Source organism: Octopus sinensis, linkage group LG26, assembly GCF_006345805.1.
Source record: "Octopus sinensis linkage group LG26, ASM634580v1, whole genome shotgun sequence".
In the NCBI taxonomy this organism is placed as follows: Eukaryota; Metazoa; Mollusca; class Cephalopoda; order Octopoda; family Octopodidae; genus Octopus; species Octopus sinensis.
In genome coordinates, this window is record NC_043022.1 from 23,573,169 (window position 1) to 23,590,746 (window position 17,578).

At 35.8% G+C, this 17,578-nt stretch overlaps 1 protein-coding gene across 34 annotated transcripts in view; it reads left to right on the forward strand.

Annotated features, from left to right (window-relative positions):
* Window positions 1-17,578, forward strand: part of LOC115224761 (serine-rich adhesin for platelets) — a 284,926-nt gene that overhangs the window by 34,923 nt on the left and 232,425 nt on the right. For all 34 annotated transcript variants that reach the window (XM_036513719.1, XM_036513717.1, XM_036513722.1 and 31 more), the window contains exons 5-6: window positions 692-979; window positions 6,587-7,278. In XM_036513719.1, the coding sequence (XP_036369612.1) occupies window positions 692-979; window positions 6,587-7,278 (980 nt within the window). The remainder of the gene's footprint in view (window positions 1-691; window positions 980-6,586; window positions 7,279-17,578) is intronic.

The following is a 17,578-nucleotide window of genomic DNA, read 5'->3' on the forward strand; positions in this document are numbered from 1 at the left end:
GCTCCCATGACTTTTAGAAACATTTTTTCACGCTAAGAGCTGCTGAAGCATGGAACAGACTGCCGGCATCAGTTGTTAGTTGTCGGAGCACTGCATCCTTCAAAACTTCCATGCTTCCTGAGATTCGTCAACTCTACACCTGATTTTCTTCCCTCCATACACACGCAAGCATGTATCTGACTCATACACTGTTTGCTTTCCAGACATTTGTACATCACTGCATATACTTTATACGCACTTTTGACAAGTTGTGGTGCACCTGAGCACTGTATACAATAATTTTATTATTATTATTATTATTATTATTATTATATATAGTTTACAGTTCCAATATAGGTAGGATTAACAAAAAAAGAACTCCATCCAAGGAGAGATAAATATCATTTAGTATGCACAATAACAAAAGAGCTACAATAGTTTCATGCTTTTAAGATATGTTAATTTGTCAGATTTATATAACATGCCATTTATCTCCAAGCAACAAAGCCTGAAAAATTACATGGAGATACATGGCATGTTATATAATGCTGCCAAATTATTGTATCTCTAAAGCATGAAACTATTAGTGGCTCTGTTGTAAATGTGTATATTAAATGATATATATATGTATGTATGTGTGTGTACGTACATATGTGTGTGTGTGTGTGTGTGTTTTCATAGTTTCTTTTTAAATGTTGCATCTCTATTACAGTGCTTGGCATCCCACCAACAATAGTACAGTCTATAGAAACTGTGACGGCACTGAGGGGGAGCCCCGCTCGGTTGCAGTGTTGTGTCACAAGTGACCCTGAAGCTACAGTTTCATGGAAATTCAAGGGCAAAGAAATTCATTCAGATGGCCGCATCCAGATAACTCAAGATAGTGACCTACATTACCTTGACATCAGTCATGTGATGCCAGAAGATGATGGCTGCTACGAGTTCACAGCTACTAACCCATTGGGTAACTTAACATGCACAAGTTACATTATAGTTAAAGGTAAGATCACATTAGACAAATTTTTCTTTATAGGTTTTTGAAACCTATATGATGAATAGAAGGGGACTGAGGGCTGAGCCTTGGTGGATGCCAACTTCTACCCGGAATTCTCCACTGTACTCATTGCCAAACCTAACCTTACTAACAGCCTCTCTGTAAAGGGCCTGTACAGCCCTTATTAACCATTCGTTAATATCCAGTTTCCACATCGCCCACCAGATAAGGGATCGGGGGACCCTGTCAAAGGCTTTCTCCAAGTCCACAAAAGCTAAGTATAGGGGTTTTATCTTTGGCTAGGTATATATATGTATCTATATACACACACACACACACACACACACACATGGAGCATAAAAGAATATGAAGAAAATATGTAATTTCTTCACTCAACAGCTGTTTCAAGAATCCTAGAGTTACATAAATAATCATAATTTTCATGTGAAATGTGCAAAAAGTCAAGGGTATGTAACTAGTAACCAGTCACATGAAGATACTACAATAACTCCAGTTCTCCTCATCAAAAGAAGATTGGAAAATGCAGTTTATATAGTAGTGCTAGCAAATATAAATGGTCGAAGGGAGAGAGAAAGCAGAATAAGATCTAAGGGCCAGGGAAAGAGGAATTTCTAGAGCATGAGAAGAAAGGAACAGGGATAGAACAGAAGAAACAAAGAAAGTAAGGGAGAAGATAAAGTTAAAACCTGGCAAAAACAAACTACTTAATATTTTCTTGTAACAGGAATTATGTAATGCACACTTTAGTTTCTGCTATAAGATGCAGTACACACAGCCATTTCTACTATAAAATGCAGAGCTGAGTGTTTGTGCAACACATTATGGCTTCCTCAGAGCTTCTAAAATGAAGTGCATGTTTAGTTGGGAAAGCATTTAAAGGAAGAAGCTCCAAGGAAACTTTAAGATGATACACAAGCACCTAGCTCTGTACGCACTGCATCTTATAACAGAAACAGCTGTTTCATTGTTGTTTATTTAATTTCATATTATACACTGTACTTTATTCTGAAATACATGTATATTGAGTTCTAATACTATATTACTAAAATCACTATGCTTAAGTGAAATCTAAATGGTTAAAAGGTACACCATATACCAAGAGTATTCAGTAAAATCCAACAGGAATTACTCATATTCCATCCAATGAAGTGCCCACACATGGCTATTGCTAAAAAATATTCAACTATATAGTAACTATAAAGGATGATCTATAATGGTATATGAATATAAACTCAGCAACCTAAAGCTGATGTGTAGTGCAAAAACAAATGTTGTGAACTATTATTAAAGCCTGATATCTTGTATCCTCATGTTATATTATCCTTGCATGTGTGTATATATCATCATCATCATCATCATCATTTAACGTCCGCTTTCAATGCTAGCACGGGTTGGACGATTATGACTGAGGGCTGGCGAGCCAGATGGCTGCACCAGGCTCCAATCTTGATCTGGCTGAGTTTCTACTGCTGGATGCCCTTCCTAACGCCAACCACTCCGAGAGTGTAGTGGGTGATTTTTACGTGCCACCAGCACAGGGGCCACTAAGGCAGTACTGGCAATGACCTCGCTCGAATCTTTTAACACGTGCCAGCGAAGCAACATTGGCAACGATCACGCTCGAATGGTGCCCATGTACATGCCACGGGTATGGAAGCCAGTTGGCTGCTCTGGCAACGATCACACTCAATATATATATATATATATATATAATATATATATATTATATATATATATATATATATATATAGATATATATATATATACATACACATACATACATAAACACACACATATATATATATATATATATATATATATACACATATATATAATATAGTATTCCACCTGATGAAGCATCCTCACATGACTGTTGCCGGAAAATATTCAACTATATCATAGAATGACCTATAATGATATATGAATATAAACTCAGCAACCTAAAGCTGATGTGTGGTGCAGAAACAAATGTTGTGGCTTACTACTAAAGCTTGATATCTTCCATCCTCGCGTTATATTATTCTTATACATCTCTCTATCTAGCTATCTATATACACAAACATGCATACATGATGTGTGTGTGTGTGTAAACAAACAAATGCATACATTTATATGTACATACATGTATATTTACAACCACTGTGTAAATCTTCTCTGAGCTATGCTACATCACGCATTTCCTTCTCTTCCTCATCCAACACCTACTCCTCCTCCTTTCCCCCTGCCCCCTCTCTCCTCTTTACCCCCTCCCCCACCCTTTACGTCAATTTAAACTGTTTAACTATTCTCTTCCCCTTTATCTACGGAGGATCTTGGCACTCGTGTGTCTATCTATGTGATATTGATAGGCAGTGCCTGCAGCTGTTGGGAGGAAGGATTTCTTAGAACTTTGCTTTGCTTTCTCGAACTCCATCTGAAGATAACGGCCACTAAACGCAGCAACACTTGAATTAAACAAGGAATATTCAATCAGAAACTGGAGTTTATAAATTAATATGATTAAAATAGGGAAAAAGAGGGTGGTGTTCTCTTTCCACTTCTTTAAATCTTCCCCTTCTCTTCCTCCTTTTCCAACCTTGCCTCTTCCTTGTTTCTCCACTAATTCCTCCTCCCCACCCTCAGCTGTGATACCAGCAGACTTATATTCAAGAACGTTCCGGCCCTGAAAACACTCCATCTTCTATTCAGACATAAATGAGATGATGCAGCTTGGCTTTGTTCCTGGAAGAGGCCCCATGGATGAAATCTTCCTTGTGGGGCAACTGCAGGAGAAATACTTGGTTATGAATAAACTGCTATTCCTGCCATTCATTGATCCAAAGAAGTGGTTCTCAGCCAGGGTCCGTATGACCATTGGAAGTCCGTATAAAATTTTGCTAATTTACCTGCAATAAACTGGTTATACTTCTACAAAATATTTTGACAATTTTTTAATGCAATTCTTAATAATATCTAATTATTAAAATATAATTGGAATTTTTTATCAGTGAATGGCTATGGGGGTCCACCTAAGTGAAACTGGAACCAAAGGGGTCCATTGGTAAAAAAGTGGTCGGAAACCACTGATCTAGAGAAAGCATTTGGCAGAGTACCACACTCAGTAATTTGGGGATGTTTAAGGAAAACTAGGTGTAAATGAATGGCTTGTAAGGGCTGTACAAGCTATGTACAAAAATGCAGTGAGCAAAGTGAGAGTCATCAACGATTTCAGTGATTAAGTTCATCAAGTTTCAGTCCTCAGAATTCATCATAGTCCTAAGACCATCACAGAGGAGTTTAACCTTTTAGCATTCAGATTACTCAGTCAAATGTAATACTTATTCAATCACATTGTTTTGAATTAATCATGCATTATTTCATAGCTTTGGGATTTTGATGATGTGATTATTTTTAGAATGACATTGTAGGGTATGTATGAGAGACAAAAACTGGCTGGTGTGAACATAAAACAGGTAAATGTTTAGGCTGGATTTGGTTGGTTTAAATGTGAAAAGGTTAAGACTGGATGTCCTTGGAAACTCCAATATGCTGATGACCTAGCTCTATAGCAGAATTAGAAAGGAAATTCTAGGCATGAATCGAGATGTCTCAAGGCATGAATCGAGATGTTAGCAAAGATGAAGGTTATAGTAAGTAGGAAAGAAGACAGAACCTTGGTATTTTCTGGACAGTGACTAGTGTGAGGTTGTGGTCAACAGCACATACCTATAAATAACAGCTCCAACCCACCAAATATTAACTAACAAAAATTTACTTCAATCAGTTCACTTCAAGGATGACCAAATGGATGGACCCTGATAAAACTACACCGAAAATATTGCAAGATTGCATTTGTAACAGTGACTAGTTGTTGCAGTGGAAACATATGTAGGTCATTATAAAATTTGGAAACATGTACTGCTTGGCATTCATGCAGGAAGCTCCAATATGAACATTTCAGAGTGATTGGGTGTCAATCTGAGGACAGTGCAGATGATTCAGAAAGAGTTAGATGAGTCTAACCATCATCATTCTAATAAGAAAAGAACTCCTGAATTTGTTGGTGAGATCCAGGCCATGATTGACGACAGTCCCTCCGAGGCAATCAGGTCCATTGCCAGGGATATGGGAGTGTCTGAGTTTCTTATCAGGCAGGTTGTGCATAAAGACATTTGGTATTACTCATTCAAGATGAGAAAGAGCCAATTTTTATCCCAAGCCATCAAGAACAAAAGGAAAGACCACGCTACGAAGCTTTTGAACAAACTCAAGCATCCCCTCCAACTGAACATGCTTTGGTTTTTCACAGACAAAACAAATGTCTGCCAGGGTCAGATGGTGAACACACAGAACAACTGTTGCTTGTTGTGTCCCCAAAACATGTACTGAGAGTGATAAAAATCAAACATCCAGTCAACATCATGGTGTTTGGAGTGATCACTAGTGATACTTCCACTTCCATTCATCTTCCCACATGGCCTCAGACTCAACACGGAGGCCTACATCAAGTGCCTGGGGGAGGAAGTGCTGCCCTGGGTCAAGAGGGTGGCTGCTGGAAGACCCTGTGTCTAGCAACAGGACTGTACCATACCACACAAGCAGGAGAACCCAGTCATGGCTGTCAGACAATTTCTGTGACCACATCTGGCCACTTAACTCCCCAGATTGCAACACCTTTGATTAGTATGTGTGGGACACAGTTGAGTGAGAGACCAACAAAACTCTTTGTAACACCAAAGATGAACTGAAGGCAAGGATTATGGCAGCATTCACCAACTTAAGGAGATCATCCAAAAGAGTTCCTAGAGATTCCAAAGTTGTCTGGAGGCCAAGGTTGAAGCCAATGGCAATTTTATAGAATAAATTTAGTCTTCAGTATTTCAAGATATTTTTATGTAATTTTGGTAAATATGTCTGTTAAAATGAGATGTCAGTGTTATTTTCAATTTTGCCTAATTTAGACGACAATTTATTCACCACACTCTGTATATATGCATATATCTATAATGCATGTGTATGTGTGTATATATATATGTATGTATATATATATATATATATATATATATATTATATATATATACACATATATACACACATATATATGTGTGTGTGCATGTATATTAATGCATGGATATGTATGCATGTATGTATATATATGCATGCATGTATATATATATATATATATATATATATATATATATATATATATATATATATACGTATGTATATATATGCATGTATGTATATGCATGTTTCATCATCATTGTTTAAATGTCTGTTTTCCATGTATATATATATATATATGTATGCGTGTATATGTATATATATATATGCATATATGATTATACATATATACATATATATATATATATATTATATATATATATATATATATATATATATAATATATATATATATATATAATATATATATATATGCATGTATGTGTATGCATGTATATATATATATATATATATATATATATTATATTATATATATTTTTATCTATATCTATATATATGTATGCATGTATATCTATTTCTGTGTGTGTATACACATAAACATACATACATATGTAAAAAAGCTTCTAATTGGAGAAATCATTTCTTTTAGAAAATCAAGAGACTTTTCAAGAATTCCAAGCAATTCCTAAATTCACTGAAGGAAGTAAATTCAGCACCAGTGAATCCAGAGAAGGCATTGGAACCAATGATACCAGTGAAACCTGTCTGCCAAAATATTCCAGCTTTTCTTCCAGTCCTACTTCAAACCACACACCAGCAACCAATGTTGTGCTTGCTAAAAATTATCTTTCTAGTCGACTGCAGAGCCTTGCAGGTTCAAGTTCTGCAACAGACCCTCCAAATATTTTGTTCAGGAGTTGTAACCAACGGGGACTAATACAGGGAATATTTGGTGTACCAGGAATCTGCAAGGGAGAAAGCAAGAGTAATACTGAAAACAGAATGGAAAAGACTGTTTGTTGCCCTCAGTTCGGAGAACCTGGGGAAGAAATGTCCCAGATGAGGTCATTTAATTCTGAAGACAATGTTTCTAGGATATTTACCAATATTACAGGAAACTTTACCACTGCTTCGGAAAAGTTTACCTCAGCTTCAGAAAAATATACCTCTTCCTCAGGGAACTTTACCACTGTTCCAGGGAAATCTACCACTGTTCCTGGAAGATTTACATCTGTTTCGGAAAACTTTACCATTGCCTCGGGAAAATTTACAGATACCTCAAGCAACTTTACTACAGAAACTTTACAACCTCAGATAGTTTTTGCCCGGCAATATCGTAAGGTATGTTATTTTTGACTTTATCTTTCACTTCCATGCAAGTATTCATAAAGTACTCACAAAGTTACATCAGAAGCTTATGCATGATTGCTTAACTTGCTAGATATAGCAGCCAAACATCTCTCAAATCACACCTTACTGTCTTAAATAAAGAAAGACATAACCTTGAAAGATGAGATGGTCATGACTGGAACACCTTTGATCATAGGATTAATGAATCAGAGTTTACCTGAGATTAAATAACAACAACGACAACAAACAAGGCCACTAACATTGTATTACATGACACATTGCATGATGTAATCTTAAATTCTCTACAACTGAATAAAAAATGGAATAGTCGTGTTGGAACACCTTTGATTATAAGTCTGTTCAGTCAAGGACCTGCAGTTAAACAACTATAGTTACTAATACTCACTGTTATACTATACATTAGATAAAGTAGTTCTAGATGCACTCATTGCCATCATCATTTTACATCTGTGTTCCATGCTGGTATGTGTTGGATGATTTGACATGATTCAATGCATCCAAGGTTTGCATCTTGCTCCAGTGCCTCCTTTGACAAGGTTTCTATAAGTAGATGTCCTTCCTAATACCAACCACTTTACAGTGTATACTGTAATGCCATCAACACCAGTGAGGTCACTATGCAATTTGCAAGCCTGTGAAACCTGAGGAGAGGGGCTTTGTGCTAGCAGATAAGGATTAAAGTATATGGATTATCATGGTTGGATCACTTTAAATTATAGGTATGTTGGATCAAAGTTAACCTGGGGCTAAAAATCAGTAACAACAATAACTTCAAGAAATAGCAACAAAATCTCCCTAAGATCATACCATACCATCTTAATCATTGAAAGACACATTAAATAATTAGTCCAACATTTTTTAAAAAGATAGGCTGGTTATGATTATGACCAGTCTATTATAGGGCTGTTTTAACAGCATTATAGGCTCCCAGGTAAATCATTACACTGGGCTCTTTAGCATTTATTTAGTGACAGTGACAGCAAACCACATCATATATAGATCATAACTGTGCACCTAGACCTGTCTATTGTGCCAATGCTGTTAAATGATATTGGTCATCACAGGGTTTCATAGATCTATTCAATTGAAGTTTACCTGTGGCTAAACAACAAATACCATATGATATTTGTTCTTCCTGATTTGCATAGATTCTTCCTTTTACTTTTGCTATCATAAATGCAGTGAATCAGGGATTGGCCAGTTATAAACCTATAAATATCTGTGATATTGCTAATGAAATGCAAGATATGAAAATATATAAAAATAAAATATTTTTCAGTGTCTTCTTTTAGCTTTGCTTTAGCAGACCTATTATCAAAGACAATACAGCTATGACCATCCCCTCAATTATCTCCAAAATATATAGTAACTAGAGCTGCTATAACGATTGTGACGTTCTGATTTTTTAAAACAAGAGAGTAGAATGTGATTTCAGAGAGATTTATCTGCTATTTCTTACATGGTTGAATGACCACATAATGACTAATGATTTGTAGGTATGTGGTATTTCGTTATGCAACCATGATATACTATAAAGTATAGTAAATGATTTTGTACCACATTGTACTATGTTAGCAGTGCTTTTTACGTTATTTTGTTAAGGTTAGCAAAAATCAGTGCTGGCTATAATTTCTATAGAATATCTATAGAAACAATCTTAACAAAATAATTACATAAAGACTCACATTATTGTTGCTGATGTGTCATACCAGACTGGTCTTGATTACATAGACCTGTAACCAGAGGCATTCCAGTTATGACCATCCCATAACACATCTAGATTTTCAATCTTGGCTTTCACCTGTTTCATTTATTGGACTACAGCCATGTTGGGGCTACACTTTGAAGGGTTTTAGTTGAATGAACAGACATCAGTGCTTATATTTTTTTAGCCTGATACTTATTCTAATGGAATCTTTTGCGAAATATCTAAGTTATGGGAACATAAATAAACCATCACTAGTTGTGAAGTGGTGGTGGCACATACACACACAATGGGCTTTGTCAGCTTTTGTCTATTACATTGTAGAAGACACTTGCCCAAGGTGTCATACAGTGAAATGAACCTGGAATCATGTGGGTTGGGAAGCAACAGTTTAGTATGATTGAAGGTGATTTGGTTGTTATTTCTTGCAGACAGAGAAACTATGAATAGCAGAGGCTCCCCACCTTTTCCCTTCCAAGTATATATAACCCTTATATTTAAATCAATTACTCCACAGACCTCAGGTTTCTGAAAAGATTATCTGTACAATAAACCCATTTTATTAATTAACAACAAAATTTATTTGCACACTTTCATCTTTCAATTAAAACATATCTGTTATTGGATAATTATATGTTACAGGCATGGCTGTGTGGTTGGAAACTTGCTTCCCAATCATGTAGTCTTGGGTTCAGTTTCACTGCATGACCCCTATAGCAAGTGTATTCTACTATAGCCCCAAAACTCATGAGTAGATTTGGTTGATAGAAACTGAAAGAAGCTTGTTACATGTGTGTGTGTGTGTGTTTTTGTGTTTGTCCTCCACTACTACTTGACAACTAGAGTTGGTTTGTTAACATCCCTGTAAAAAGAAACTGATAGAATAAGTACCAGGCTTGAAAATAAGTACTGGGGTCGATTTGTTTGACTAAATCATTCAAGGCTGTACCCCAGCATGGCTACTGTCCAAACACAGAAAGGCATAAAAAGAAAATAGATAAATAATAAAGCAGCTAAGTATACATTTTACACAGCAGCCTTTTAAAGATTTGATCACATTACATGAACCCACACAGTTCTACTTTAACCCTTTTGTTACCATATTTCAGCTGAAATGTATTAACCTTTTTTCAATTAATTTATTTTACTTGTAAAAAGTTTGTACCATGCATCTCTGGAGATGTCACAGGCAATTTGGTATCAAACAGCTTCAGTAAAATAACAAATTTTTCTGAAAGGTTTTGTTCAGATCACTTTAAAAAGTAAAGAGATTGTATTATAGAATCTGGTGCAATCTGTGGTGTGGTAGATAGGTATCAAAAGAGTTAAATATTCATGGATGTCTATGGGCCTCAGGTTGTGGACTGCTAGTGTAGAAGTAGCTTCATTAGCTCCCAAATGAAATTATAAACTCTGTCATCTGGAATGTATTTAGAGGTTTGTGGTTTGCTGTTGGTGGAAAGATTAAAAGAGAAAGTGAGAGGTGATGAGATAAGAGACAGTGTGGTGATAGGTTGGACCTCACACATGATATACAATGTTGATGTAATGATATATGATACCATAAACCTGGCCAACCCTAGCCAGCATGGTGAAATAAACATAAGTATGAGCATTATGCTGCTGTTGATGATGATGATGGTAAGCATGTACACATGTACACACCTACACATATACAGATAAACATACATACACATATACATAAACATGCTTTCCTATGCACATAGATACTATAGAGAGCAACATAATTATAAATTATGCACATATCGAGTCATACCTCTGTAACTCTCTCTCTCTCTGTATATGTGTGTGTGTGTATAAATAGACATGTGCAAACATACACATGTTAATACACAAGCATACATAATATATATTTATCTAGATATTTATTCAACTATTTATATATATTTGTGTATGTGTGTGTGTGTATATATATATATATATATATATATACATACACACACAAGGCCTGATCAATAAGTATACAGATTGGTCCTATAAAAACAGAACTATAACACGTACCAATTTGGCATTTAATCTCTTTTAAAGTAGTCCCCTTCAGAAGCCACACACTTAATCTAGTGCTGTTTCCATTGATGGAAGCATTCCTGGAACTCGTTTTCTGGGATAATCAGCAGCTGCCTCCTTGCATTCACTTTGATTTCCTCGACATCCTGAAATCTTCCTTTCAAGCAGGATTTAATTTTTGGAAAGAGTCAAAAGTCTCAAAGGGTGAGATCTGGGGAATACAGTGGCTGTGGACCTGGGTAATGCTGTGCCTAGCCAAAAGCTGCTGCACAAGCTGTGCTGAATGAGCAGGTGCGTTGTCATGTTGCAATTGCCACTCATTGGATGCATGCAATTGTGGCCTTTTCCGATGAATAGCATCCTGCAAATGCAGCAAAACTTCATGGTGGTATTCCTCATTTACTGTCTGATCAGGTGGAGCATATTCATGGTGAATAATCCCCTTCTAGTCAAAGGAAATGGTTACATTGCTTTCTTTTGTCTTGGAGAGGTTGGGGTCTTCCACTGGAAAGACTGAGCCTTTGTTTCAGGGTCATAGCCATAGACCCACAACTCAACACCCATTATGACCGTTTTCAAAAAGTTTTCATCGTTCTCCATACAATCAAAGAAATCTTGTGCAACTGACACCTGAGTGTCTTTTTGGTCAGTTGAAAGCAGTTTTTGGCACAAACTTGGTAGATTTGATTATATAGACAACTCATCAGATCTACTTCTGGTCAGCAGGCCTGGTAAGTCCTCTGTATTGGCAAGTGCAATAGTAGATACAAAATCAATGATAACTTTCTGACCAAGGATATAATATTTGACTACAGCAGAACTTTAGTTTACAAATGCCTCTCATCATGAACAAATCAGTTTACAAACAAACATTTTCAAACATAAAATATCTTGGGTGATGAATGGTGTCATGAGTAACAACCACACAAGCCAACAAATATGGTAGGTGACAAGCTGGAAATATCAATTGCTGTCCAGCTCTAATTCAGTGCACATCTCTGCTTTAATTTGCTGTAACTTTTCTGGAATTCCCTATGGGAAAAATAGTTTCGGTTTCTGAACACTTTGGGTGATGAATGGCCTTTAGGAATGAATTTAAATTCTTAAACTGAGGTTCTACTGTATAATTGCTCAAAATTTCTTTTAGAGTGTGCTTTTTTTCCCTGACTTATAGACAACTGATATACATATATATATATACATACATACACACACATGCATGCACGCACGCATGCACACACACACACACACACACACACAAACACACACACACACACATACATACACATATATATATAATATATATATATATGAACTGCATTGTGTTATGAATAATATTGCAGAGATGGCAATAGAGATAAACAAGGTGAGTTTTATTTTTTTTAAACATGAAAAAAGATAGTAACAATGATGATGTGCCCAAGTCTGTAGATATTAAAATTGAGATGATTTTCAATAGACAACTGATGAAAGCACCAGACTTGTGTACATTCATTGTTGCTGTTTTTCTGTTTTCCTGAAAACAAATGCTTGTCTGTACTGCTATTTTTCTGTAATATCTTCTTGGCAGTCTTTTGAGTCCAAAGAAGATGATATTGCAATTTCTTGTTGAACAACTGGTACAAATTTGTTTATATTGATCCGCCCATAAGATCACTCCTGCAATCAAACTGACATAGCCACATATTAAATGTTGAAGTGGTTGCCAAGCAATGTGAAATGAAGTATTTTGTTGAAGAATACAATGCACTGCCTGATCCAGGAATAGAAACCACAATCTCATAATCATGAGTGCAACACCCTAATCACCAACCTGCATGCCCTCACTTGAAAAATTTGTATGTGTGAGTGTGTGTGTATGTGAACAAGTGAAAAAGTGAGTGAGTACATCTGTGTAGCTATGATCTAGCTATCAGTCTATTTGTCTAACTATTTTTCCCTGTGTGTGTGTGTATAAATGTATGTATGTATGTATATGTCTTTGTGTGTGCATATATATATATATCCATATGTCTGTGTGTATGTGTGTTTGTGCAAATGTGTATATTATCATTTTAATGTCTTCTTTTCCATGTTTACATGGGTCAGACTTTGTTGAAGCAAAATTTTTTATAGCCTCCAGTACATATACATAAACATAGATATGTATGTATACATGTGTGTGAGTATGTATGTATGTATGTATGTATGTATGTATGTATGTATGTATGTATGGATGTATGGATGTGAAAAAGAGAGAGGTACCTTTGTATATTCACAACCAAACAGATACATATGCAGACACAGAAATATGTATGCATGTACATACATAAAAAGCACATATGCCTATGTATATATGTCTTCTTTGTGTGTGTGTGTGTGTGTGTGTGTGTGTGTGTGTGTGTGTGTGTGTGTGTGTGTGTGTGTGTGTGTGTGTGAGCTGTACCATGATACTATACACTCACATATATACACAATATTTTTCACCCACCTGAAGTATCAGTTACCTGGTTAAACTACTGATCATGGTACTGAACATTCTGGAACTATAGAAATATCATCAGCATCATCATCATCGCCATCATCATCCACCTGTCTGTGTATCTATCTGTCTGTCTATGATTATCTATCATCATCATTATCATCCTCAGCATTGTTGTTAAACTTTCTATCTGATTATCTAACTGTCATCATCACCATCATCAGTGTTTTGATGTAAATTTATACAGAAATTATTCATGCACGTATGCATGCACACATGCATATACACACGCACACATGCATGCTCGCATGCATGCACACATGCACACACACACACGCATACACACACACACCAATGCACACAATGTAAACACAAAAAGCAAACAACCTAGAGTAGGAACTATTAGTGAGGGAAGAAGAGAATGAAGCAGAGTGAGAGAGAAAGACAGGAAATGAATTGGAAGGACGTAGTAATATTAGAAATATATACATAGAAAGAAAGAAAGGGAGAGGGAGAGAGAGAGAGAAAGAAAGAAAAAGAGAGTTTGTCTAATACTAAGTTATCAACTATATACAATCATAGGTGGTAGCAAGGGTGAGTGATAATAGTTTACTTCCCAATCACTTGGTTTCAGTGAACCAACCAAAGCCTTGTGAGTGTTTTTAGTGGACAGAAACTGAAAGAAGCCTGTCGTATATATATATATATATATATATATATATATATACTATATATATATATATAATATATATATATATATAGTTGAAATTTATAGAAAAACAAAAGACGAAGACAGGTGTATTAGCTTGACACTTGGTAAAGTAAGAAAGTCATTTATATTTCGAGCCAATCTGATCTTGCAGAGTTTCTACAGCTGGATGCCCTTCCTAATGCCAACCACTCCGAGAGTGTAGTGAGTGCTTTTACATGCCACTGGCACGAGAGCCAGTCTGGTGGTACTGGCAACGGCGATGCTCAAATGGTGTTTTTTATGTGCCACCTGCACAGGAGACAGTCCAGCGGCATGGACAACGACCTCGCTCGAATGTTTTGTTTACGTGCCAGTAAGACAACGCTGGTAACGATCACACTCAAATGGTGCTTTTTATGTACCACCGGTATGGAAGCCATAAAGATGCTCTGGCAGTGATCCTGCTTGGATGGAGCTGTTAGCGCTTCACTGGCATGGGTGTCAGTCATCGAATTTGGTTCAGTTTCGATTTCACTTAACCCAACAGGTCTTCACAAGCAGAGTTTAGTGTCCAATGAAGGAAGGTTGGCATGGGTGCCAGTTGTCGAATTTGGTTTGATTTCACTTACCTCAATAGATCTTCGCATACATTTATTTGTATATATATATATATATGTGTGTGTGTGTGTGTGGTGTGTGTGTGTGTGTGTGTGTGTGTGTGTGTACATCTATTTGTATGCGTCTTTGTGTCTCTGTTTGTGCCCCCATCACTGCTTGACATCTGGTGTTGGTGTGCTTACATCCCCATAACTTAGTGGTGTGGCAAAAGAGACTGATATAATAAGTACTAGGCTTAAAGAAAAATAACTTCTAGGATTGATTTGTTCGACTAAAAACCCTTCGAGGTGGTGTTCCAGCATGGCTGCATTCAAATGATTGAAACAAGTAAAAGAATAAAACAATGTGTGTGTATGTATATATATATATATATATATATATACTTTCAACAATATAAGGAATGGCCATAATAGGAAAGAGCAGCCAAACTCAAACCACTAAATAGTTGTAATTCTGAAATAGAAAGAGAAATAAAAATGTTTACCCCTTTCATCTCTGGACTATGCATAGTTTCGGCTAACTTATATTATTTATTAATATATATATATATATATATATACATATATATATATATATATATATATATATATATATATATATATATATATATATATATATATATATATGTAGAGAGAGAGAGAGAGAGAGAGAGAGAGAGAGAGAGAGAGAGAGAGATACAGACAGACAGACAGATATAGGTAAATCAATAACAAATGATGAATCAAAACACAAAAGCAACAAAAGTGCAAGGAATGTTCACATTGAATGTTATTAACTTGATACTTGAACAAAAAAGTTATAAATTTAAGAGTAAAAGGTTTGATGTTTCAAGCATAGCCCTTCAGTGGGTGGTTATGCAGAGAAACGTCCAGAAAAAAGGAGATAGAAGAATAGAATCAGGAAATATAGCACGTGTACAACTCACACGTTCAATCACTACCTATATATTTATGTGTGTGTGTGTGTGTGTGTTGTGTGTGTGTGTGTGTGTGTGTGTGTGTATACATACATACATACATATATATACCCTACACACACTTATAAAGTAAATGAAAATGATAGCAAAAAAAAGCACAGATGCATACATGTTTATATAGACACTCACCTCCATACAATTACACACACACACACTCTCTCTCTCTCTCAGACACATACACATACACACATTTAACGTGGCTAGAAGCACATACACTTGCACACAAATCCTCCTCTGCCTTTTTCTTCTTCATTTTCTTCTTTCTCTTCTTTTACTACTACAACCCACCATCACTACCTCCACCACCCACCATCAACTGTTGCCACCACCACCACCACCACCAACAACAACAACAACACCAACACCACCGCCGCTGCCACCACCACCACCACCACCACCACTGGCACTACCTACTCAAAGTTCTAAACCTAAAGTTCAGACAGACTTCTCTAAATTTCTTCTCACTTTGCTTTGGGGATTTACTCCTCCCCACCATTGCAAACATATACACATTCATTTGCACAGACATACACCAAAAGTGTATACATATACATACATATTCACAGAAACATTTGTATACACATGCACACAGGCATACTTATATACATACGTATATGCACACATACATACACATATACAACTATCTTCATATACAATGATAAATATAGCTACATATATACATATATAAATACATATATGCACACAGACATAAATGTATGCATTCACAAACACACACACACACACACATATATATATATATATATATATATATATATATATGTACACAAGTACTCACATACACAGGCAAGCACATTTACATATTCAGAACTAGATATGTGTGTGTGTATATACATAAAACATGCATATATACACATATGTATACAAAAACACATATATACACTTATACATGCATAGATAAATACCTACCTGTTTATATGCAAATACAATCATATATGCATATACAAACATATCTACATATACATGCGTTTGTACATACATACATTCATATATATTCGCATGCATACAAACATATAAACATACATATATGCATACAAACCCACAAACTTTTATACATATACAAGCATATATACATATACATGCATACATATATGTGTGTATATACATAGATATGTTCATAGGTATTCAACATGAGCAGTTTGCATATTTGGCGTGGGAGAATATTCAGGAAATTTACAAAGACTATCCTGAAACATAAATATCGGTTTCAAATTTTGATACAAGGCCAACAATTTCAGGGAGAGGTAAGCCAATGACGTTGACCCCAATGCTTCACTGGTACTTAATTTATCAACCCCAGATGAAAGGCAAGCTCAACCCTGGCAGCATTTGAGCCCAGAACATTAAGTCAGAAGAAATGCCACCAAGCATTTTGTCCAGCGCAGTAACAATTCTGCCAGCATAAATATTAATAATAATAATAATAATAATGATTCTTTCAACTACAGGCATCAGGCAGAAATTTGTGGTGAGTGGGATAGTCAATAACATTGGCCCCAGTGCTCAATTGGTACTTATTTCATTGATCCTCAAAAGGATGGAAGCAAAGTTGACTCTGGCAGAATTTGAATATAAAGATGGACAAAACACCACTAAGCATTTTGTCTGGTATAAATAATAATGATAATAATAATAATATTCTTCTTCTTCTTCTTCTTCTTCTTCGTCTTTACATTCTGCTGAAGTTCTCTTTGTCTTTCATTCTTTCAAGATCAACAAAAGAAATATCAGTTGAACACTAGGGTTAACCACTGCTCCAGAACTGCTGGCCTT